The sequence below is a fragment of the Camelus ferus genome, chromosome 3, assembly GCF_009834535.1.
Source record: "Camelus ferus isolate YT-003-E chromosome 3, BCGSAC_Cfer_1.0, whole genome shotgun sequence".
In the NCBI taxonomy this organism is placed as follows: domain Eukaryota; kingdom Metazoa; phylum Chordata; class Mammalia; order Artiodactyla; family Camelidae; genus Camelus; species Camelus ferus.
This window is the reverse complement of record NC_045698.1, coordinates 49318653-49342022: the sequence shown is the minus strand read 5'-3', so window position 1 is coordinate 49342022 and position 23370 is coordinate 49318653. Positions and strand designations below refer to the sequence as shown.

The 23370-nt window shown below is 37.9% G+C and overlaps 2 protein-coding genes across 5 annotated transcripts in view; one reads left to right on the top strand and one right to left on the bottom strand.

The window, feature by feature from the left end:
- The window catches only part of GFM2 (GTP dependent ribosome recycling factor mitochondrial 2), a 49945-nt gene extending 40059 nt beyond the window's left edge, over nt 1-9886 (top strand). For 2 of the 4 annotated variants that reach the window (XM_032474253.1, XM_032474245.1), the window contains 2 exons: nt 1986-2168; nt 2834-3226. In XM_032474253.1, the coding sequence (XP_032330144.1) occupies nt 1986-2168; nt 2834-2962 (312 nt within the window). In that variant the 3' untranslated portion in view covers nt 2963-3226. Of the gene's footprint in view, nt 1-1985; nt 2169-2833; nt 3227-5677 lie in introns of those variants that run through there. The other 2 variants (XR_004317624.1, XM_032474237.1) reach the window with 2 other exon arrangements.
- Nucleotides 3200-23370, bottom strand: part of HEXB (hexosaminidase subunit beta) — a 30355-nt gene continuing 10184 nt past the window's right edge. Inside the window, exons 4-14 of the mRNA XM_032474288.1 lie at nt 19969-20015; nt 19596-19706; nt 11678-11779; nt 9327-9456; nt 7764-7944; nt 7130-7213; nt 5971-6043; nt 5016-5190; nt 3977-4067; nt 3745-3849; nt 3200-3377 (exon numbers count right to left, since the gene is read on the bottom strand). Coding sequence (XP_032330179.1) covers nt 3311-3377; nt 3745-3849; nt 3977-4067; nt 5016-5190; nt 5971-6043; nt 7130-7213; nt 7764-7944; nt 9327-9456; nt 11678-11779; nt 19596-19706; nt 19969-20015 — 1166 coding nt within the window. The 3' untranslated portion in view covers nt 3200-3310. The remainder of the gene's footprint in view (nt 3378-3744; nt 3850-3976; nt 4068-5015; nt 5191-5970; nt 6044-7129; nt 7214-7763; nt 7945-9326; nt 9457-11677; nt 11780-19595; nt 19707-19968; nt 20016-23370) is intronic.

The window sequence follows — 23370 nt, the reverse complement described above, 5'->3', positions numbered from 1 at the left end:
TTTATGATTTAGAAGGGAATTAAATATAGCCAAATAGCCAAAATATTAGAGTAGACTGAGATCTATAAAAGCTGAAAAGTGGGGAATCTGGGCAGGGTTCTTAGAATATTTAAGCTGTGATGATTTGAAGGATTAGGCACAGTGGGGGGGGGGGGGGGCATTCCAGACAGGGGGAAAAGAGTCTCTTTAGCTGTAGTACCAGATGAAGGCAGGAGAGTAGTGAAAAAGAGGGTTGGAAAAGTAAAATAGAGTCAGACTCTAGAGAAACCTTTAAAAACCACATTTAGGAGTTTGAGGTTTGTTTTGAGAACAGTGGCAACTAATTTAAAGTTTTTGAAAAGAGTAGTATAATCATTAAAATACAGGATGGACTGGAGTAGGGAAGGGATAGTCTAGGATAGGGAATGGACTGGGTCTGTACTAGGATACCTGCAACAGGAATGGAAATCTTTCAGCTTACTTGAGAAAAAGGGAAGTCAACAGTGCAGGTCCTGGTGAACTGAAGGCTTGTGATGCCATCAACAGAAAGAGGAAAGAGCAGACAGGGTGTTTGGAAAAGAAAGCAGGAGTTCAGTTTGGGGCAGATGGGGTTGCTGTAGGATATTCAGACACTATCCCAGGACAGGCCAGTGGATTACAAAGCTGGAGCACTCAGAAACTCTGGCCTGGGTAAAGTTGAAAGTGTTTGAGGAAGCTGTGTAGAAACTTTCTGAGGCCCTGTAACTGAGCGGTGTTGCCAAGGAAAAGACTGACGAGGAGGGAGGACTAAGGACAGGTCCATGAGCACGGCACATCCTGCTCAGTTACACAGAACTCAATCCTTTCCTTAGTTGTAACGTTTTTTTCTCTTAATTTTTAACCTTTTCCCACTCTATTATTTTGTTCTAAAAGACATTATGTGAAGTGGCACAAAGCTTTTTAGTAAGAACTGCAGGAATACAGAGGATATATTTAGTTGTTTGCTGTTCACATTATTTTTTAGTAATATTTTCATTCAGTTTTAGTATATTAGGTTTTCTGTAGTCGAGTCATTTTGGTTGATAATGATTTTAAAGGCTTAATTCAGCTATGAAGAACTGAGAGGTTATGTTTTTACTACTATGTGTTCTGTTTTTTTGAAATTTCTATGATAGAGAATATCCTATTGGTGTTACTGATCTGGCCATTTTTCATGCTTTATGAAGATAGGAGGTAGAGGAGGAGGACGTGAGGTATCTGGACAGAAGGGTTGGCGGCCCGGGCCACTGCTTGACAACGCAGTGGAAATACCCACACCTAAGGCCTCAGTAGTAATGAGGCGAGAGCGGTGGCCGGGGGTTCAGAGATGACCAGCCAAACCCAGAGGTGAGGCCACATCCCAGAGCTCTAGCTCTTTCATCTGGTTTCCTTTGCTGAATCTAAGTTTACATCCCACCTGACCACCAGCCAGAGGCTTAACATTTACAGGACATTGTTTTGTTACTTTTGACCTCTGTGGGCTGGAGAGGTAGGATAGCTTTCTCCCAGTAGCCACAGCACTTGCAAACACTATCCAAAACGCATTTACCAATCTGTTCCTTTTAAAGAGAGGCTGTGTTTCCATTAACTTACTGTGTGTATGTTTAGCTCTCCCTTTTATTTCCCTCCTGACTTGTAGCATGCCTATTACTATAGGCATCAAAACCAAAAAATAAGTCTTTGGAAGGGGAAAACCATTTTATCTTTCTATCTCTGGGCACATGTTCACAGGTGCTCTACGTGTTCAGACTTTACTAAGCATCCCCTTGAAACATACCATTTATGAGAGCTCAGATGCACTATTGTCATGAATGTACAAGCAAGTATTGCCGCCTTCTTAGAGTGTTAAAGCTGGCTTATGTCTTTTTGGTAGAGGCTCTAGGCCTAAGAGTATGGATAGTATATAAGTGTTTTTGACTCTTCCCTTTTTAACAGAAATTTGATCTGCAATTTGAGGAAGTAGGATAAACATGCTTTAATTTCTTTAGGCTCTGAAGAAAGCTGATAAGCAAATTTTGGAGCCACTGATGAATCTCGAGGTTACAGTGACTAGAGATTACCTCAGCCCTGTCCTAGCAGATCTGGCACAAAGAAGAGGGAACATTCAGGAAATCCAGACTCGTCAGGACAACAAAGTTGTTATTGGATTTGTTCCCCTAGCAGAAATTATGGTAGGTACTTTGTGACTAAAAGTACATACTCTTCTTAATACAAAGGATATATATATATGCTTAGCAAACATAGATGACTGGTAAACATAGATAACTGGTAAACATAGATAACACCTAAAAGCAGCATCAAGGCTTTGCTTTAGAGACATGTCGTTTCATCCATAGGGAACTATTGGGAATTTGGACATAAATTGCTGGGGGAATCCAGGGGATTTCAGCAGCACAGGGTGGACGGGGTGGGGTGGGAGGTCTTTTTCAGTCCTCCTCAAAGGTTGAGGTCTGCTGTACCAAAATGTGTCACCACCCTAAGTGACCATTTATTTTTCCCATTCCAAGTGCTTCTCTTACTTCTAGCATTGCCAGCTTTCAAGTGTTCTCCTCCCCACCAGCCTCTCCTGCTCTAGGACAGGTACCTGAGTCAGGCCAGCAGAGTCATCTCACCAAATGCTGGGTCCAGGGAACACTTTCGAAGCATACCCACACTACTGGTTTTCTGTCCTCCACAATACTTATCAAATTTCTCCTGAAAAGAATGTTAAATGAGCCATTTAGAAGAAATGATATGGTTAATCCTGACCTTTCCTGATCATGGTCAGAAGATAAGCAGGAAGAGAGACTTGAGGCATGACTTCGCTGCCATAACTGACTGACATTATTTTGATTAGGGTTATTCAACTGTGCTTCGAACGCTAACATCAGGCTCAGCTACTTTTGCCTTAGAACTGTCTAATTACCAAGCCATGAATCCTCAAGACCAAAGTACGCTGCTCGGCCGGAGAAGGGGCTTGTCCTAAGTGCATAAGATCCTTGGACAGAAACCACCTACTTCATTTTCAGTAAGAACAATTTAAAAGGATACTTTATGGAATTAGCAGCATGCTTTGATTGTGAAGGTTAGTGAATGCACTGTGTATCTATGAAGTTACTACTATCAGTTGCTTGGAATATATTCAAGGTTTTTTGCTGGTTGATTTTAAGCTGCTCTCACAAAGATGACAGTCTTCTAAATGTATAGTAAGATAGAGATTCAATCAATAAAAAGATCTTTTATTTAAAAACACGATTTTAAAACATGATTTTAAACTCAAGTTGATTGTAGTACAGGTAAGTGCGAGCTTTTTTCTATTTTTCTTCATTTCAGCTCATTGTGACATTCCATCTTCGTAGTTACAATATCCAGTAAAAAGAGGTTGTGCACTTATTCCTCGTCTGTAGAACAGATAAATTACAAAGAAAAGATGTTTTAGATTGATATAACTCAGCTCCATCTCAAGGAACCTAGTAGCTCAAATGAGAATCACTAAACCATACCAGTAATTACTGAAAAAAAGATGGAGTTCTTTTAATATATCTATAAAACAGCTTCAAGTCCAAAACCAAACATTTTCTCCTTACAGGTAGTGTTGTCTCACCTCCAAGAAAGTTCCCAGTTTCTTCTAAATCACTACATCTTAGGTGGTATACTTTTCTGTTTATAGCCAAAAAACCCCAATAAGCTAGCTAACACTAAATATGGTTAAAAAAATCACCCTGTACTTAATAGTATCCAAGCTTGAAAAATAAGCATTTGTCTCACCTGATCATTCTGCAGCGGTGAACTGTTAGTCTGCTGTAGGCGTCCGCTAGATCTCTGACACCCTGGTGACTCCAGAGCCTCTCACCAACAGCACTTGCCCGGGGCCTAAAATTTAAACCACATGCCTCCAGTACAGTTTAAATTCATGTTTTCTTAAATAATGCTTTCCTGCTTGGATGGAGAAGGAAAGCTCAGTCACCTTTCTTTAAATATTACCACTTAAATTCCATACCACAGTCTCGGAGTGAGGTTAGTAGAATCCACATACTCTCCCCATAGACAAGCTTCTCCGCCAATGACAAGTGTTTTCTGTTTCTCAGAACCTACATTAAAATCATTGAATTGATGTGAGTTAGGGAGTTGCAGCTCAAGGTTTACATACAGAGACTACTGATTTTTTCTGTCATCATCCTAGGGTGACATTTCTCTCCTGTAGTCAGCAGGGCCTTGGGCGATGTTCATGGTTGTGGCACAAAAAGAGGTAGTGATTCCCTCCTCCCCTCCCCCTGAATGCCCTACGGTCAGAGATAGACGAAAACAGTAAGCTAGGAGAATCCAGCAGGGACTCAGACTTGACTCACACAGTATTCATAAGCATATATCGACTACTGTGGCGACATTAAACATACCACTGTTCTCTGGTTTTATGCAAACTTACTTGTACACCAGAAAGATTTTGCCCCTGATTCCCTGTGAACAGTGTGCCATAGACTACAAGGTGGCCTACTAGTGACCACTCCTGCCTTCAGTAGCTATCTCTCTCTTGGTATTAAAAAAAAAAAAAAGACTATCAAACACTATGTTTTATAGTAGTTATGACTTTTTGATTCTCCAAAAATGCTTTTTAGACATAATGATAGGGTTTTGAGAGCCTGGAGCTCCACCACTCAGACATGCCCACCCCCAAGTGTGCCACCACCTCAGAACCTAGGAGGCACTGATGGGCTGCGGTTCCCGCTTAGGCGTCTTACACTGGAGAGGCAGCTCAGAAGAGATACAAGGTTGATGGAGTCAGGCATCTTTAAAATGCATCTTATAAGTGAAAATGGAGATATAATCTAAGGGAGTCTACTTTTGGAATTTTTATTTAGGGAAGAATATGGTTTCTTTCACAAAGTTTAAAACGATACTGAGGTCAGTCTAAGTATACACAAGCAAAATCCAGGGTCATATATAAAAAGGAGGCTGGCTAGTTAGGTGGTGTTCTAGGTAAGGGCTCTCTGGTGAGAGGGTAGGGGGAAAAACTAAGTAATGATGATTGCTTCACTTACCAGGAAAATCCAGAGGTTCTACTTCATAGTATCCTCTCCAGTCTTGTCCGTAACGAATCACATCTAAGTACCAAGGAGCAGAAAGGATCATAGGGAATCCAGCTTCTGTAACTTTACTTTGTTCACGAGGAAACTTGTCCGATTTCCACACTTGAACTACTGTGCCTGGTGAAAGCTATTAAAGTTACAAATTGCAATATATATATTATTAGGTCTAGTAACTACAGTAGATGAAATTAAAAGTCCAAAGCACTGTAGCTAAGAAAATAAGATCTTTCAAAAAAATTTTTTTCTTCTTCTTTCCCTTCAGAGTTAATGCCAAATGCTATTTCTTGTAGGGACTTAAAATTAGAAGTTTCATCAACCTGAAGGTTGGATATTTAACTTTTGCCTGTATATGATACCAAATACATGTAATGAATTAAGGCGTTAGTCCCATTTCTACCACACTGTTTTACTTTAGAGTAATGAGGATGCCACCAGCCTTCTAGAAAGGTAACAATAGTAGCTGGACTTGCAAATTCTCAGTTGACCCAAAGGAAAATTTAAAAATTCTGACTGTCAGAAATGCCATTTAAAATAGACAGTTTTACTTAAAACTGTCTTAATGGCAGTAAAGACTTATTTGTTCTAATCTGTTTGTTCTGCCCTTCTGAAAAAAGGAGCATACTTCAGAGTACTTCAGTTTGTGATTAACAAACAATGAGACGGCAGGGGAGGAGGGGAGACAGGAGAGATGAGGAGGAAGCGCTAGAGAATGAAGCAGATGGAAGAAATGAAACAAATACCATCATCCCTGGTCTCCTTGTACAGCTCGTGCCTAACAGAAGTTTAAATGGAAAGGTAAGCTAATTTTCCCTTAATGTTGGGGAAAGCTTCATTAGGGTTCCTTCCATCCAAAATGTTAGAGTATTAAGTCTCTCCTATCTGAATCAAATGCAGTCTTCATACTTACCTTATCTTTATTATCAAAAACCTCTTGCCAGACTATGGATCTCTTGCCCATGGTTGAAACCATATCCAAAAGCCTACCATTGAGAAAATTACACAGTTATTTCAGATCACAAGCTTACCAATAAGTGTAGAGTGCACGTTTTATACCAAGGACTACAACATTGAGAGGTGCTTTTCAATACAGCACAGCTTTACAGCAGAACTAGCAAAAGTTGGGTGGTGGCCCACACGGTTCCCTCTTCTAGCACGTGGCTCAGAGCTTGACACAGCAGAGGGGTTTAACAGGCATTTGCCGCATGAATGAGCTAAGCGTGCCCCAAAGACAGGAAGACGTGGACGCTCACAGGGAGGTGTACAAACATCAATCTTTGGTAATTTCATGGGTATCTCAGAATAAAGGAAACTATAAACTAGTCTCTGATGTCACCTAAGTAACTTCCAACAGTGTTGACAAATATTTCCTCAGACGATACCAGGTGCTCTACAGGATAAAAAAAAATTAGACTATATCACACGAAAAGCTTAACAAGAAGAGGCTAGACTCTGGGCTTGCTCAGTGCAGGGATTGGCAAACTATTGCCTGAAGCCTGTTTTTGTCTGGCTTAGGAGCTGAGAATGGTTTTTACATTTGTAAAGTGTTGTTTAAAAAATAAGAACATGCAACCATATGTGCCCCATGAAGTCTACAGTGTTTACTGTCTGGCCCTTTACAGAAAAAGTTTACTGCTCCCTACACAGAGCAGCACTGTCCAGTAGAGCTTTCTGCAGTGATGGAAAAGTTGTGTAGCCACATGTGGCTATGGTACCACAGCAGACGGCACAGGTATAAAGTAAAAGAAACGCTCCTGGAGTTGACCAAAGGGGATGACTTCCGGGGGCTGGATGGTGACTTCGCAGGGTAGCCAGGGCTTTGCGCTGAGCTTTTACAACACCTATCCTTGTGTTTCAACAATTACTGCAAAAAGGTCAGTCACCGTGTTATGGATGACTCTCCTTTATGATTTTTCATCTGTATACTTTATGTAACAATATACAGCACCTGCACTTTGGCAAAGGCGTGGAAAGAAAATGAGAAAATACAGTAGTACTAAATAATAGCTCACACTTTCACAAAAGGCACTAATGAAATAAAAACAGAAGTAGACTTTCAAGTAACTTACTTTTCCATATAGAAAGACTCTAGTCGCTCGAAATTGGCAAAACCTTTAGATTTCATGAAATTCTGGATGTCTGGATTGGACTTCCTTAAAAAAACAATGATTAGAATTTCATTAAGTTTTAACATGCTCAATCTTTTTAAAGCAACATTTTCCCTAACATTGTACAGATTTAAAACTGTTAAAGTCTGTATAGTAAAATAAGCCTAAAAACTTAATTATGAGTTATCTTAGCATTCCACTGTGAATAATTTTTTCCAAAAGCTGATTTCCTATAAAAATGGCTTTCCCTAACCTCTCACCTCTCTCCTCCATCTAAGGCTATTTGCAAAGAGGAATTTTATTTGAAAAATCTCCCCCATTTAATGATTACCCTCTTTCATGGAAGCTGTTCTTGTGCACTAGCTGGCCTTTTCTAAAATCTCCATTTTAAGTTCTCCTTCCTAGAAGCTTTTACTTTGCCGTATCACCCATAGGTACATTCTATAGAAAGCCACCATCTCAGGAATGGGGTTGCCAGCCTTACAGAGGTGTTACCCCAAATCTTCCCTTTTCACATGGAGACCTCTACACCTACTTCAAACGCAACAATTTAAAAGAAGCAGGGGGAGGGGGTAGTTTTAATGAACTGTCATACCAGCAATCAAATTGTACTTCATCTCCTCCCAAATGAATGAATTTATCTGGAAATACAGTACTAATTTCTTTGAAGAGGTCATGCAGGAAGCTGTAAGTTGTATTTAGAATAGGGTTTATCGGTCCAAAAGTCCCAGACGACTGTTTTCCTTGATAACATGGAGTTAGGAGGTCTTTCTGACCTGGAAGAAAACATGAAGAATCTTTGCTAAAGAAGTACTTCAGTCACAAAGACACGGCTTTTGCACATGATTACACGACTATGTTTTGTTGAAGTGTTAAGAGATTTTATACAGAATAAGAGAAGCATGTTTATTTACTCAGTTACTATGGTAACGTCTTCCAAATAAGAAAAGGGAGCATTGTTTCCTGAGTACTATCCCTGTACCGGTTTCCCTTTCTATCAGCCTCTTCCTGAAATTTTATCCGTTTCAAGTATTATCTCAAATATTAATGACTCCCAATCTTCAGCTTACCCCAGTCCCTTTCCTCACACTTCAATCTGTATTTCAAATTCCCTGCTGAACAGAGTAGGATATCCTAGCTTCACTTCAAGTATGACCTAACAAAAACCAAACTCTCTTCCGCAAACTCCTTTGATAGTTTCTCCTGAGTTTTGTGTTCTGGTAAAGCCTGCCAACATCTTGTCTGTAACTCATCCCTCTCCTCCTGGAGTCAGTCAGTTGCCAGGTTCTGTGGATTCTATTTCCAGAATGTCTCTCAGTTCTGAATATTATTCTCCATTTTCTTTTTCACCATTCCGGTCTAGCACCTTCGGTCTCTCTCCCCTTCCAATCTGTCTCCTGCACGTAGGTTTTCCTGTGGTGTGGCTCCCATCATGTCACTCTTCTTGGCTGTAACTTTCACTGGTTTCCCTGTATCGTGATGAAGCCCACATTCCTCACCAAGACCTTCTCTACACTGAACTTTTTTCAGACTGACTGACCACTATTCTCCATGTATACTCTAAAAATGCTAGGTGCGGTGCTACGTGCTTTACATTCAATCTTCAAAAAAGGTTAATGATAGCTACTGCTAATATTCCCATTTTTAGAGATGGGAAACTGAGGATGAGGTGTTCTATAACTTGCCCAAGGTCACTCAGTTTATAAATCGCAGAAGCAGGATTCAAACCCAGGCAGTCAAGCCCCCGAGCTAGTTCTTAATGACCCTGTAGTACCTCCTACTCTCTGCTGCACTGTACTCCAACTAGATGCCTTTCCTGTTCTTCTGTCTGAAACAGGAACATACTTTTTGATTCCTCAAAAATGATCCCTTTTAAGTGTCACCTTATTCATGAAACTGTTTAATTCATTTATCACTGTTCTACTTCAACTCATTTTTTGTTTTCCTTTATCCCTTGTGTTTATACTTTAGGCAATGCCTGGATACAGTGACTTGCTCACAACAGACACAAAATAGTTACTGAATTACAACTATCAGTAGTGCTACCTCTGTGCAAAACCACAAGTAAGAACAAAATGAGCAAATACCAAGTCATAAAGTTAAGAGATGCAGGACCTCAAATGTTCACTTTTTATAACTCATCAAACATACTCCTTACCTTTTCCCCAAGACTGCGTATGTCCAGGGCTATCAAATTCTGGCACGATCCGAATCCCTCGTAATCGAGCATATCCAATCACCCTACGGATATCGTTTGGTGTATAAACACCAGACAAAGAAAAGCTTCCCTATAAAAGCCACATTTATTAAAATTAGAAGGTACAGAGTGGATTTGATCGTGGAAATTGTTTACAGTTCTGTTTGTACTTTGTGATACTTGAAAAACCTGCCAGCAGATATCAAAGTATCAAATAGTACCATATGATATTAGATGTCTCATTTAAATTATTTGTTTACTGTATCTTATCAGTAAGGGGTCAGCACACTTTGGGTTAACTTCAGATGTGCTGACAGAACTATCTCTACGAACACCTTTTGTTTCAGGAATGTCTACCATCACTTTTTTTTTTTTTTTAACATTTTTTTACTGATTTATAATCATTTTACAATGTTGTGTCAAATCCCAGTGTAGAGCATAATTTTTCAATTATACATTGTTTCAACCTCATGTAACCATACAACAAAACAAATAAAATGACTCCACCATGAGACTCTGCATACACTGCCCTTGTCAGTTTCTGAATCAAAATTCGTGCATTATTACAAAACATAGCAGCTGCCTTTCAAAGTCACTTTAATTACTATCAGCTTAAAAAATTACTCCAGAAATGCTCTGGTAAGTGGATTGATTTTTTTTTTTAAAGATTACCCTTGGTCCCTTAAAAAATTAGAACTCAATATTGATTGTAACTAAAGGTAAAGGTCCATTAAATGGTGTTACTGTGGCACATTTCTCAAGGTATAAATATAACATATAAATATATCTGGTATGTAAATAAACACTCAACTCCTAAAAAGTAGTCTTACCCTACCCCATCCCCAAAGTCAAATCTGTAATGAATCAAGACTAAATCTAACCACCAGTTTATAGCAAACACAGGGACATGGAATAGCAAAACCCAGACTGTGGGAGTCTATAGGACAGATGACTTAACTTCTTCAACAAAAATAACAAATTTTAAGAAAAAAGAGAATTAATAGACATTAACTGACCACAGTGTATGGAACTTACTTGCATCCAGTACAAATAAATTTTTTAAAAAGGAAAAGGCACTTGGGGAAACATGAATAATGATTGGCTGTCTGAATTATTGCTAATTTTTTAGCTGTGATAATTTTTTTTTAAACAGGCCTTCTTACAAATAAGATGTGATGTCTGGGAATTACCTTCAAAATAATAGTGGAGGGAGTATAGGTAATACAAGATCGGCCATTTATTGATTACTGAAGCTGAGTGATGAGGAAACAGGAATTCATCAAATTCTTCTGAATACATTTGCAATTTTCCATATTAAAAATAAAACAAAAGCAAACAACAACAGGAGTGCTGCTAGGATTTCAACTCTACATCAATTCATACTACATCAAAATATTTGGAATTGTAGCCAGAGTTCTGGCGCTGCCCCTTCCCAACTACAACTTTGGGTGAGATATATACGGCTTCTCTGGGTGTGGGAGACTGTCTCTGTGCTGCGGGGGGTTAACCTGGATGCTACCGAGGCTCGCTCTCAGCGCCACTGTTCTGGAATGCAGTCAATTTCAAAACAACTTTCTAAGACTACCATTATTTTCTAAGATGAGGCATTTATGTCTAAAATTCCCTACTTTGTGTAGTTTTTCAGAGAGAAAAGTAGTAGTCGTTTACAGAATTCAAAAGAATTCAATTTAACTCTCAGACTTAGTAAACAATCTTATGGTTACTGGGTAAAGGGGGTGGGAGGAAATAAATTTGGGAGTTTGAGATTTACAGATGTTAGCCACTACATAATAAAAATCGATTTTAAAAAGCTGCTTTTGTATAGCACTGTGCTCAATATCTTGTAATAACCTTTAATGGAAAAAATATGAGAACAAACATGTGTATGTATATGCAAGACTGGGACATTCTGCTGTACACCAGAAATTTGACACATTGTAATTGACTGTACTTCAATTCAAAAAAAAAAAACTCTGTTTAAAACAAACACTTGGACAACTTGGTAAATATAGTTACTTAAACTTACATGTAGCACGAATGTCTCAGGTCTCCTACATTTGTTAAGTCTGTACATTTTTATCTGTGTGGCCCCTAGGGACTGTTTACATTTACAATAACAATAGTTATAAAAACGGAACCGTTTTATGGATCTAAAATGCTCAGCCACAGCCTATTAAAAAAATGTAAAACCACAAATATCTAACTTTTACACTTTAATTCTGTCCATAAGGAGAAACATTTAAGCTATAAACTTCTAATGAAACTATACCAAAAATATTTGTATACAGACAAAAATAACATGAATTACTCACTTTATTGCTTAACTCAGGAAAAGTGATGCTCTGATAAGGGAAAGACTCGTCATCAACCATGTGCCAGTGGAGAACATTAAACTTATTAAAAGCCATGGCATCCTGCAAACAAACATGTTAAAAAATTATACACCTTAAAATAACAATGAGCTATCACCTCACACCTGTCAGAATGGCTGGCTATCATCAAAAAGGGCACAAATAAATGATGGCGAGGATGTGAAGAAAAGGGAACTCTTCTACACTGTTGGTGGGAATGTAAATTGATGCAGTCACTGTGGAAAACAGTATGGAGGAATTCCACTCCTGGGTATATATTCAAGAAAACACCACCACTAACTGGAAAAGATACATGCACCCCAATGTTCATGGCAGCATTATTTACAATTGCCCAGATATGGAAACAACCTAAGCGTCCATAAACAGATGAATGGATAAAGAAGATACTGGATGTATATACAATGGAACACTACTCAGCCATAAGAAAGAACGAAATTTTGCCATTTGCCACAAGCTGGATGGATTAGGAAGGTTAAGTAAAATATGATACCACTTACATATGGAATCTAAAAAATAAACTAGTGAATATAACAAAAAAGAAACAGACTCACAGATACAGAGAACAGACTAGTGGCTACCAGTGGGGAGAGGGAAGGAAAAAAGAATCATATAACAGATACATTATACAATCCAATTTATCTACATCCAGGATTGTTTCCAGCATGTCTGCTTCCTTTTAAAATTTCTTTTTCAGCAAGGGAAGAATGTGAAGAAGTATAAATTCTTCATCTTATATACTTCACATGGCATGTCACTTTTCAAGAAGCCTATAAAGAAATATTTATTCTAAACAGTAAGTTATAACTTTGCCCAGTGGGAAGGGAGCAAGCTTATAAATTCCCAGTAAGTATTTAGGAGTTTTCCAAGAATGGGAAATAGTTCTTGGCTGCCGCTACTACTGTGTTGGGGAATGGAGCAGAGGAAAAAATGGAACTTAGAATTCCCACAATTCTGAGATTTGAGTGCCAACTCTTCCTTACAAATGAAACAAGCTCAGTACAAGGGTTGAAGGGATTTACTGATGCATCTGGGAAATAGCTTACATACAAGGGAACTGTGCACAGAAGCAAATGAGGATCATGGCAGTATTTCATTGTCAGGGAAGGGAGTTCCTCACGGTTTTTAATAAAAACCAGGTATTAGTAAACTTACATAAAGGGCCAGCTAGTAAGTATTTTGGTTTTGTGAGTCAGATGGTTTCTGTCACAAGTGACCCAGCAGTTGTGGAGTGAGATAGTATGCAGACCAATGGATGGGGCTGTATTCCAGTAAAACCTCATTTGCCAAAATAGGTGATGAACTGGATTTGGTCCTTTGGCTGTAGTTTGCCAACCCCTCATATGGATAGATACTGAAATAAGTAAAGAAGTTATTATATGTATTTACTGATACACAGCATTAGAAATGTTCCTATAACCACATGATACAAAATAAATCCATTTAACTTTCTGTTCAAAAAAAGAAATATGGGTATGTGTACATATGTATGTACATACATATGTTTTCTGGCTCTGCTGAGAGGGCTTAGATACAAAGAGTACACTTTTAGCTTATATTCTGGCTTCAAAGTATCATTCACTACCAAAAGGGTTCCTTGGAGAAAAGTCTGATTCCAAGACTGGGAAAGAGCCTCGAATATCATGTGCTTAAAAAGCAAGAAAGTACTCCAAGACTGAAGAGGACATGCCAAAAGGATGCAAGAGCCCTCTGGAAGGAGTGTGGCTGGCCAACGCTGGGACAATTTAACTACTGAATAGGGACAGTAACAGATTATAACCCACTCAGTAAAACAGTAATCCCTGAGTGCATACAAATAAAAATAATGAATTAAATGCCAAACAATAAATATAGAAGGAATAATGGAATTAGAAAAATCAGCACTTGGCAGCCATCTTAGTAATAACCGATTTAGGCAAGAACCATCTGTGGATGCAAAAACTACTGGATGAACACTGGCTGAACAACAGGAATTTATAAGTCTCAAAATAATGCCCCACAAGATACTTAATTACTTATTAACAAGTACAAAATACCTGGCAGATGACATCTTAGCCAACTTACGAGTTACCATTGCAAGTAATGGAATAAATAAGGCATCATGCCACCTGATACGCACAACAGAACACAGCATCACTTGTCTTATTCCTGCCAGAAAGGCATAACTTGAATCTAATCCTGTGGAAAAAACAAGCTAAAGGGTATTCTACAGAGTAACTGGACTGTATTGTTCAAAAAATCTCATGGTGTTGAAATACAAGGAAAAATTAATGGCTCCAAACTGAAGGTGGCTAAAGAGGCATGACAAGTAAATGCAGCGCCGGATCCCACGCTGGACGCTGGACCTATAAAGCACGTTACTGGAACAACTGGCAAAATCTGAATGAGGTCTGTGCTTTAGATGGTAGTAGCATGTCAGTTTCCGGATTTGTGATGGTTGTACTGTAGTTACTGACATGTGGAAATCCAAATGGAAACATTAAAGGGTCTTTGGAAATCATATATGCACCTTGCATATAGCTTAGGAAAAAAATGTTTCAATAGAATAAGGCAAGTAGGATACAATTTTATAATTGGGATGTCTGAATAAACAGTATATATAGGAGTTCTTTTTATACTCTTCTTACAACTTCTCTGTAAGTTTGAAGTTACTTCAAAAGAAAAAAAATATCTATAAAGTTTAGAAATTAAAGCCATCTGTACTGGTCCAAGAAGATAAACTGGTAAATAGGACAGACTGAGAGTTCAGAAGCTGACTCATGTATTTATGATTTAGTATTTGCTTTTCATGAGATTAAAAGCAGGGGGGAGATTATAGGAATACCTTGGAGATACTGCAGGTTCAGTTCCAGATCGCCACAATAAAGCGAGTATTGCAATAAAGTCAGTCACATGAGTTTTTGGTTTCCCAGCACATATAAAAGTTATGTTTACACTACACTGTAGTCTTTTAAGTATGTCTAAAAAAACAATTTAAATACCTTAATCAAAAAATACTTCATTGCTAAAAAAAAAAAAAAACCATCATCAGACAACGCAGGGTTGTCACAAACCTTCAATTTGTAAAATCATAATTACCCGCAAATCTTAACAAAGTGAAGCACAAAAAAATTAGGCATGCCTTTATAGACTGCTCAAAAATGATGTCGGGACCAGAGACCAACTAACCATCTGGGGAACAAAGTTAAAATATCAATCATCTACAACACATTAAGATAAATTCTAGCCAAGTCAAGAATTTAACAGGAAAAAATGTAATATTAAAAGAAAATTTGAGAGGTTGTTTTTATATTTTTACCCTTGTTTTGGAGGCCTTTCTTAGCATACTTCCCAAGGCCAAAAAAGTAAAGGATAAGATGGAAGGATACTACTTTATAAAACATTTAAACTTCTACAGGCAGAAAACTGTAAACATGGTTTAAAAAACAATTTAGAAAACTTTACAATATATGGTAGGTAAGTATATAATATAAATACAAGAAAATATAAAAGTATCACTGACATATCTATCAACAAATACAACATTAAAGAGTTCTTAAGCCAAGGAAGGAATGAACATCGTAGGGGGAAAAATGGATGTCAAAAATAAACTTGCAGTTTACAATATAAAAAATACAAATAGCTAGTAAGTAAAAGAGGCCTATATTCACTAAATACCAAAGTGCAAATTATAACAGTTATACTTTATCAACAGATTAGCAAAGTATATGGCAAAGGTGTGCCCCACTATTGGCCAGGCGTATATTGGTGTGACCTCTAGAAGGCAGTCTGATGGTAAGAACCAAAAGACAAAATGTATCAAAAGATAAAATACATCTGTAAGCCCAGGAATTCACTTGTAAGAATTTATCCTCAGGAAGCAACCCTGGCGAGTGTGCAAATAGAAAGCTTACTCTGCAGTGTTGCTGGTGATAATAAATCAACCTAGATGTCCATCAGTCTGACACTGGTTAAAAACATATCACAGGATATAAAACTGAATATTCAACTGTTTAACATGATGATACAGGCCTTACATATTCTTTCATAGAAAGATGCCCATAACATAGGTTTTTTTTTAAAGGTAGCAGAAGTACAAAAGTAAGTTTTTTAAGAAGTCACATTATGATGTGGCCAAGATTGCACAGTAGGAAGATTCCCGAGTTTGCCTCCTGCCACTGACACACCAAAATTACAACCATTTACCTGAGAAATTATTGATGAAAATGACCTGAAGGCTACTAGCAGAGAAGATTTTCCACAACTAAAGATACACAGAGGGAACCACAAGGAGACAGGTAGGTGGGTCAAGACCCACACCCTCTGGGCAGGCGACCCACAAATGGGATCAGATCATAACTGCAGAGGTTCTCCACCAGTGGGAGGGATCTGAGCCCCACACCAGGCTCCCCAGCCTGGGGGTCCTGCACCAGGAAGATGAGCCCCCCTGAACATCCAGCTTTGAAGGCCAGCAGAGCTTGCATACGGGAGAGCTGGAGGGCCACAGGAAACAGATTCTGCTCTTAAGAAGCACATGAAAAATTTCATGGGCTCCACGTCCCAGTGCAGAGACAATTTGAAAGGAGCCTGGGTCAGACCCACTTGATGATTCTACAGAGCCTCCCAGCGAGGCAGGAGTCTCCTGGGACTCCCCCGGGGACAAACACACTGGCAGGAGCCATTCTGGGGAGCTAGTTCTACCACAAGGACACTGGTGCTGGCCAGTGCCATTCTGGAGTCCTCCCTCTAGACTGTCAGCACCAGGGGCTTACCCATCCACCAGCAGGCCAGCACCAGTCCCAGGAACCCCAGCCCCCACAGCCAGCTGCCTCAGGACCCAGATCTGTCCACCCGTGGGGTGGCAGCCACCACGTCCAGGGGCCAGCCCCACCTACCAGTGCACTCACAGTAGTCCACCCCATAACAGAAGGGCCCATGGAGCCCACATACGGGGCACCCCTTAGGTGGCTCAGGTGACCAGACAGGAGTGTGCTACTGGGCCCCATGGGTCCTCTCCTACAAAAGGTCACTTCTCCAATATGAGGAAATGTAACTGACCTACCTAACACATAGAAATAAACACAGAGAATTAGGCAACACACGGAGACAGGAATATGTTCCAAATAAGGGGACAAGAAAGTTTCAGAAAGAGAGCTAACCAAAGTGGAGATGAGCGATCTACCCAAAAAAGAGTTCAAGGTGATGATCGTCAAGATGCGTAATGAACTTGGGGAAAGAACAGATGAGCACTTTTAACAGAGTTGGAAAATACAAAGATGAACCAAACAGCTGAAGAATACAGTAGCTGAAATTTAAAATACACTGGAAGGAATCAATAGTAGATTAGATGATACAGAGGAATGGATCAGCAAACTAGAAGACAATACTGGAAATCACAGAGGCTAAACAGAAAAAATTTTAAAATGAGGATAGTTTAAGAGATCTCTGGGGCAACAGGAAGCACAGTAACATTTGCATTATAGGGGTCCCAGAAGGAAAAGAGAGAGGAAAAGGGGCAGAGAATGTATCTGAGGAAATAATAGCTGAAAATTTCCTTAATCTAGGAAAAGAAACAGACATCCAGGTTTAGGAAGCACAGAGTGTCCCAAACAGGATCACCCAAAGAGGATCACAACAAGACACACTGTGATTAAAATGGCAAAAATTAAAGATAGAGAATCTTAAAAGCATCAAGAGAAAAGCAACTAGTTGCTTCCAAGGGAACTCCCATAAGACAACCAGCTGACTTTTCAGCAGAAGCTCTGCAGGCCAGATATATTAAAAGTGACACGATATATTCAAAGTGATGAAAGATAAAAACCTACAACCAAGAATACTCTACCCAGCAAGACTATCGTTCAGATCTGAAGGAGAGACAGAGTTCTACGGAGAAGCAAAAGCTAAGAGTTCAGCACCACGAAACCAGTTTTATAAGAAATGTTAAAGGGACTCCTCCAAGCAGAAAGGACCACAACTATAAATATGGAAATTACAGAAAGGAAAACCATTGGTAAAGGCAAACATACAGTAAAGGTAGTAGAGGATCAATCACCTAAAAAGTTAGAAGGAAGGTTAAAACACAAAGTAATAAATCATAAGTAGTTAAGGGATACACAAAACAAAAAGATGCAAAATATGAAGTCAAAAACAGTAAACATGAGAGGGGGAGTAAAAATGTAAGGCTGTTAGAATGCATTCCAACTTAAGAGATCACCAACTTAAAATGATCGTGTGTGTGTGTGTGTGTGTGTGTGTGTGTACAGGTTGGTGTATATGAACCTCATGGTAACTACAAACCCAAAACCTGTAATAATAAATACACACACAAAAAAAGAGAAAAGAACTAAACATAATACTAAAGGTAGTCATCACATCACAAGGGAAAAGAGCACAAGATGAAAGGAGCAAGAAAGAGCTACAAAACAACCAGAAAACAATTAACAAAATGGCAGTAAGCACATACCTATCAATAATTAATGTAAATGTAAACAGACTAAATTCTCCAATCAAAAGACATAGTGGACTCAGCCATTAAAAAAAAGAAATCTTGTTGCAGTTGTGACAACATGGATAAATCCACAACATCGTCTAATATTGTGTTAAATGGAATGTCAGACAGAGAAACAAAAACACCATATGATCTCACTTATATGTGGAATCTAAAAAGCAAAACAAACAAAATGAAACAAAAACAGACACATAAATACAGACTCATAAATACAAACAGGTGGGTGTCAAGAGGGAGGACAGTGTGGGCGGCAGGTAAAATAGATGAAAGGGATTAAGAGGAACAAACCTCCACCAATATAATACATTTGTCATGGGAATGTAATACACAGCATAAGGAACATGATGAATAATATTGTAATAACTCTGTATGGGGACAGATAATTTTCTGTCATGGTGATATCATGGTGACCATTTCACAATGTATACAAATGTCAAATCATTTTTTAGTACTCCTGAAACTAACATAATATTGCATGTTAACTATATTCCAGTAAAAAAAGTCATATTATATGCTGATACTCATTTTTTGAGCCTAAAATGAGATAAATGGGATAAAAATTGACATCAATCTTTGATAAATGAAATTACAGGATCACTACTTATTTTATGCATATCTGTGCTCTAACTTTTTACACTAAGCATTTATTTCTTTCATAAAAATTGCAATAATATCTTTTCAAGAAAAAAATTCAGGGTATGAATGTGAATGTAAAAATAAATTTTTTGTAACATGATGTTTTCATAAGTGATCAAATGAAAGGGCAGAAAAACATGGGAGGAAAACCTCCTCACCTCTGAAAACTGGCAGTGATGGTGGGGATGAACCAACAAAACGTCCATAAGAGAAAGTAGTTATTGTCAGCCTCGGGCCCCCAACTCCCACCACCGAGGCTCCATACGCCTTTGGAACATTTCCCTAGTTATAAAGTTTTTCCCAGATTCTTTTCTAGGCCACTTAAAAAAAGCAAGTGGAGATCACAAAATTAAAGGACACTAACTAGAGGTACAGTCACCATATATTCCTAACCAAAAGTCTAGACCCATGATTTGACAAATAGGATTATACATACAAGGCCAATAAGCAGTATTAAAACTGAGTCTTTCTCTTAACGACGCTGACGACTTGTTGAGCCCCTCCCCCACCCCAATGAAAAGCAGAGGGTGATTCCCTAGGGGAGCCTCCACTTCTCAGCAGAGGAAATGCACTTCCGGAGGGAGGGAGGGAAGGAAGGACGAAAGCCCAGTGCTTATACTCAGTACACAAAAAATGAATTCCCCTGTTCCAACCTGCACCAGAGCGTATGTAAGCAACATAGAGTAACATAAAAGGGCACATTTTCGGAACAGACAATGGATTAAAATAATCACCTACCAGAGTCTTAAGAATAGTCTTGACTGGCAGAAAGTGTCTGGATGTATCGATTAAAATTCCTCTATGAGGAAATCTTGGAGAATCGATAATTTTGGATTCATTGACGGTGAACTATAAAACAAAATAAAATTTTGATTTTTACTATTTTCTCTTGATGTGAGCTCAATAAAGATTATATCTATCTATGCAAGTATTTGATAAATATTAATACAGACCCCCCCCACCCCGAAAAAAAGGGGCAAAATTTACATTTACCAGCTAAGATAAATACTTAGGGAGAAGAAACATTCAAGAAACAATAGCCAAAAAGTTTACATTTTTCTGTAGCATTATGTCTACCCAACAACGTTAGTAACATAATAATCATACTTACAGCCCCATAAGAATCTTGATAAATTAACTGGCTAAAGGTCTCTAAACCTAGGAAAAGTAAAATTTATAATTTATGGCATCAATTTATAAAATAGAGATAATAAAAATTGTACTGTCCAAACACAGAACCGTAACCAGGAAAGACAAATAAAATTAAATATAATGTTATACATATACCCTCTAACATATTTTCTAAACTTACAGCTCAATTAAAAAAAAAAAAATCCCTGCTGCCATCTAATAAAAATGCTTTACTTCATACCCTGGGTTTTCTTTGAATGATAAACACAAAAAATAATAGTGACTCCATAAAACAAAATACTAGTTCCTTAATAAATTTCTAGCATTACCAGAATTTTTATGATAAAATATAGAAGGCACCTAAACTTACCAGAGCGCAAAGAGGCTCAGAAAACACCATGAAACTATAAATAAAGGCCCAACTTACAACTTACAGTGTTTGAGTCATACCTGCAAAGACCATCTCCAGAACTTTTGCTACTCAAGTGGATTGTTCCCTGTATTACAGGCCAATTCCTCTATCTGGCCTTGACTTTATGAAAATTCATCTTTCTAGCTGACAAGTAGATTGCCAGGAGAAATTTACCTAGGAATGCAGGCAGACCTGGTTTCGTGCGCTTCACTTTACTGCACCTCACAGATACTGCATTTTTCACAAATGGAAGGTTTGTGGCAACCCTGCATTGTCAGATGATGATCAACATTTTTTAGCAATAAATTATTTTTAAACTAAGGTATGCGTATTTTTTAAAGATATAATGCTACTGCACACTTAACAGACTACAGCATAGTGTAAACACAACTTTAATACGCAGTGGGAAACTGGAAATTGTGTGTGACTCATTTTACTGCAATAGTCACTTTATTGCAGTGGTCTGGAACTGAACCCACAATATCTCCAAGGTCTGACAGTAGTTCAAAGTCAAATAAAAGAGAAGATGTGACAACATACCACAGAAATATGAAAGGTCATAAGAGACTACTATGACCAATTATATGCCAACAAATTTGACAACTTAGAAGAAATGGTAAATTCCTAGAGAGAGAAAACCTATCAAGTCTGAATCATGAAGAAACAGAAGATCTGAGCAGACTGCTTACTAATAATGAGATTGTATCAGTAATCAAAAACCTTGCAACAAACAAATGTCCAGGACCAGAAGGCTTCACTGGTCAACTATACAAAACATTTAAAAAAGAATTCTACGAAATAGTCTCAAACTCTTCCACAAAATAGAAGAGGGAACACTTCCAAACTCACTTTATGAGGTCAGCATTGCTATGATACCAAAACCAGACAAAGAAACCACAAGAAAAGAAAATTATAGGCCAATATCCTATATTGTAGAAATCCTCAATGAAATATTAGTAAACTAAATTCAACAATACATTAAAATGATCATAAAACATAATCAAGTGGGATTTATTCAGGGATGCAAGGATGATTCAATATCTGCAAATGATATACCATATTAACAAAATGAGGGATAAAATCATATAATCATAGATGCAGAAAAAGTGTGTGACAAAATTCAATATCCATTTATGATGAAAACTCTGAACAAAGTAGGTAGAGAGGGAACGTACATCAACATGATAAAAGCCATATACGACAAGCCCATGGTTAATATACTCAATGGTGAAAAGCTGAAAGCTTTTCCTCTAAGACCGGGAACAAGAAAACAATGCCCACTCTTGCGACTTTTATTAAACATAGTACCAGAAGTCCTGGTCAGAACAATTAGGCAAGAAAAAGAAACAAAAGGCATCCAAATCAGAAAGGACATAAAACTGTCACTGTTTGCAGATGACATGATACTATGTAAAAAAACCCTAAGGACCTTCACCAAAAACCTGTTAGAACTAATCAACAAATTCAGTAAAGTTGCAGGATGCAAAATCAGTATCAAAAGTCTGTTGCATGTCTATACAATAACAAACTAGCAGAAAGAGAAATTAAGAAAACAATCCTATTTACAGTTATATCAAAAAGAATAAAATGCCTAGAATAAATTTGAGAATTTGAAAGACCTCTACACTAAACACTTTAAGACACTAATGAACAATACTTAAAAAGATATAAATAAATGGAAAGATATTCTGTGCTCATGAATTGGAAAAATTAATATTGTTAACGTATCCATACTACCCAAAGCCATCTACAGATTCAGTGCAATTCCTATCAAAATTCCAAAGGCATTTTTCACACAAATAAAAAATTCTAAAATCTGTATAGAACCACAAAAGACCCTAAACAGTCAAAGCAATCTTAAGAAGAACAAAGATGGAGGTATCATGCTCCATAATTTGAAGTTATATTACAAAGCTATAACATCAAAACAGTATGGTATTAACATAACAACAAGCACAAAGATCAATGGGACAGAATAAAGGGCCCAGAAATACACTCATGCATATATAGTCAATTAATTTACAACACAGGAGCCAAGGATATACAATGGGGAAAGGACAGTCTCTCTAATAAATAGTGCTAGGGAAATGGACAGCCACATGCAAAACAATGAAACTAGACCTGCTGTCTAACACCATACACAAAAAATTACTGGAAATGGCTTATAGACTTGAACCTAAAACATGGATTATAGACAAGCTTCTGGGAGAAAACATAGGTTGTAAACTCTGACAGTCTTGACAAAATTTTTTGGATGTGACACCAAAAGTAAAGGCAACAAAAGCAAAAATAAACAAGTGGGACAACACCAAACTAAAATGCTTCTGTACAGCAAAGGAAATCATCAACAAAATGAAAAGGCAACATACCAAATGGGAGAAAATATTTGCAAATCATGTATTTGTTAAGAGGTTAATATATAAAGAACTCTAACTCAATAGCAAAAAACCCCTCAAACAATCCAATTTAAAAATGGGCAGAGGATCTGAACAGACATTTTTTTTTTCCAAAGAAGACATAGAGTGGCCAATAGGTAAATGAAAAAGGTACTCATCACCAGGAAAATGCACATCAAAACCACAATGAACTATCACCTCACATATGTTAGAATGGCCATTCTCAAAAAGACAAGACACATCAAGTGTTCGCGAGGATGTGGAGTAAAAGAAACCCTCATGCACTGTTGGTAGGAATGTATATTGATTCAGTCACTATGGAAAACAGGATAGAGGTTCCTCAAAAAATTAAAAGTAGAACTAGCAGAAATCCAGCAACTGCACTTGTGGGTATTTATCTAAAGGAAACAAAAACACTAATCCCCAAAACATATGCACCCCCATGTTTACTGCAGCATTATTTACAGTAGCCAAGACATGGAAACAAACTGTCCATCAATGGATGAATGAATAAAGATGTATATATATATGTATATACAATGGGATGCTACTCAGCCATAAAAAATAAGGAACT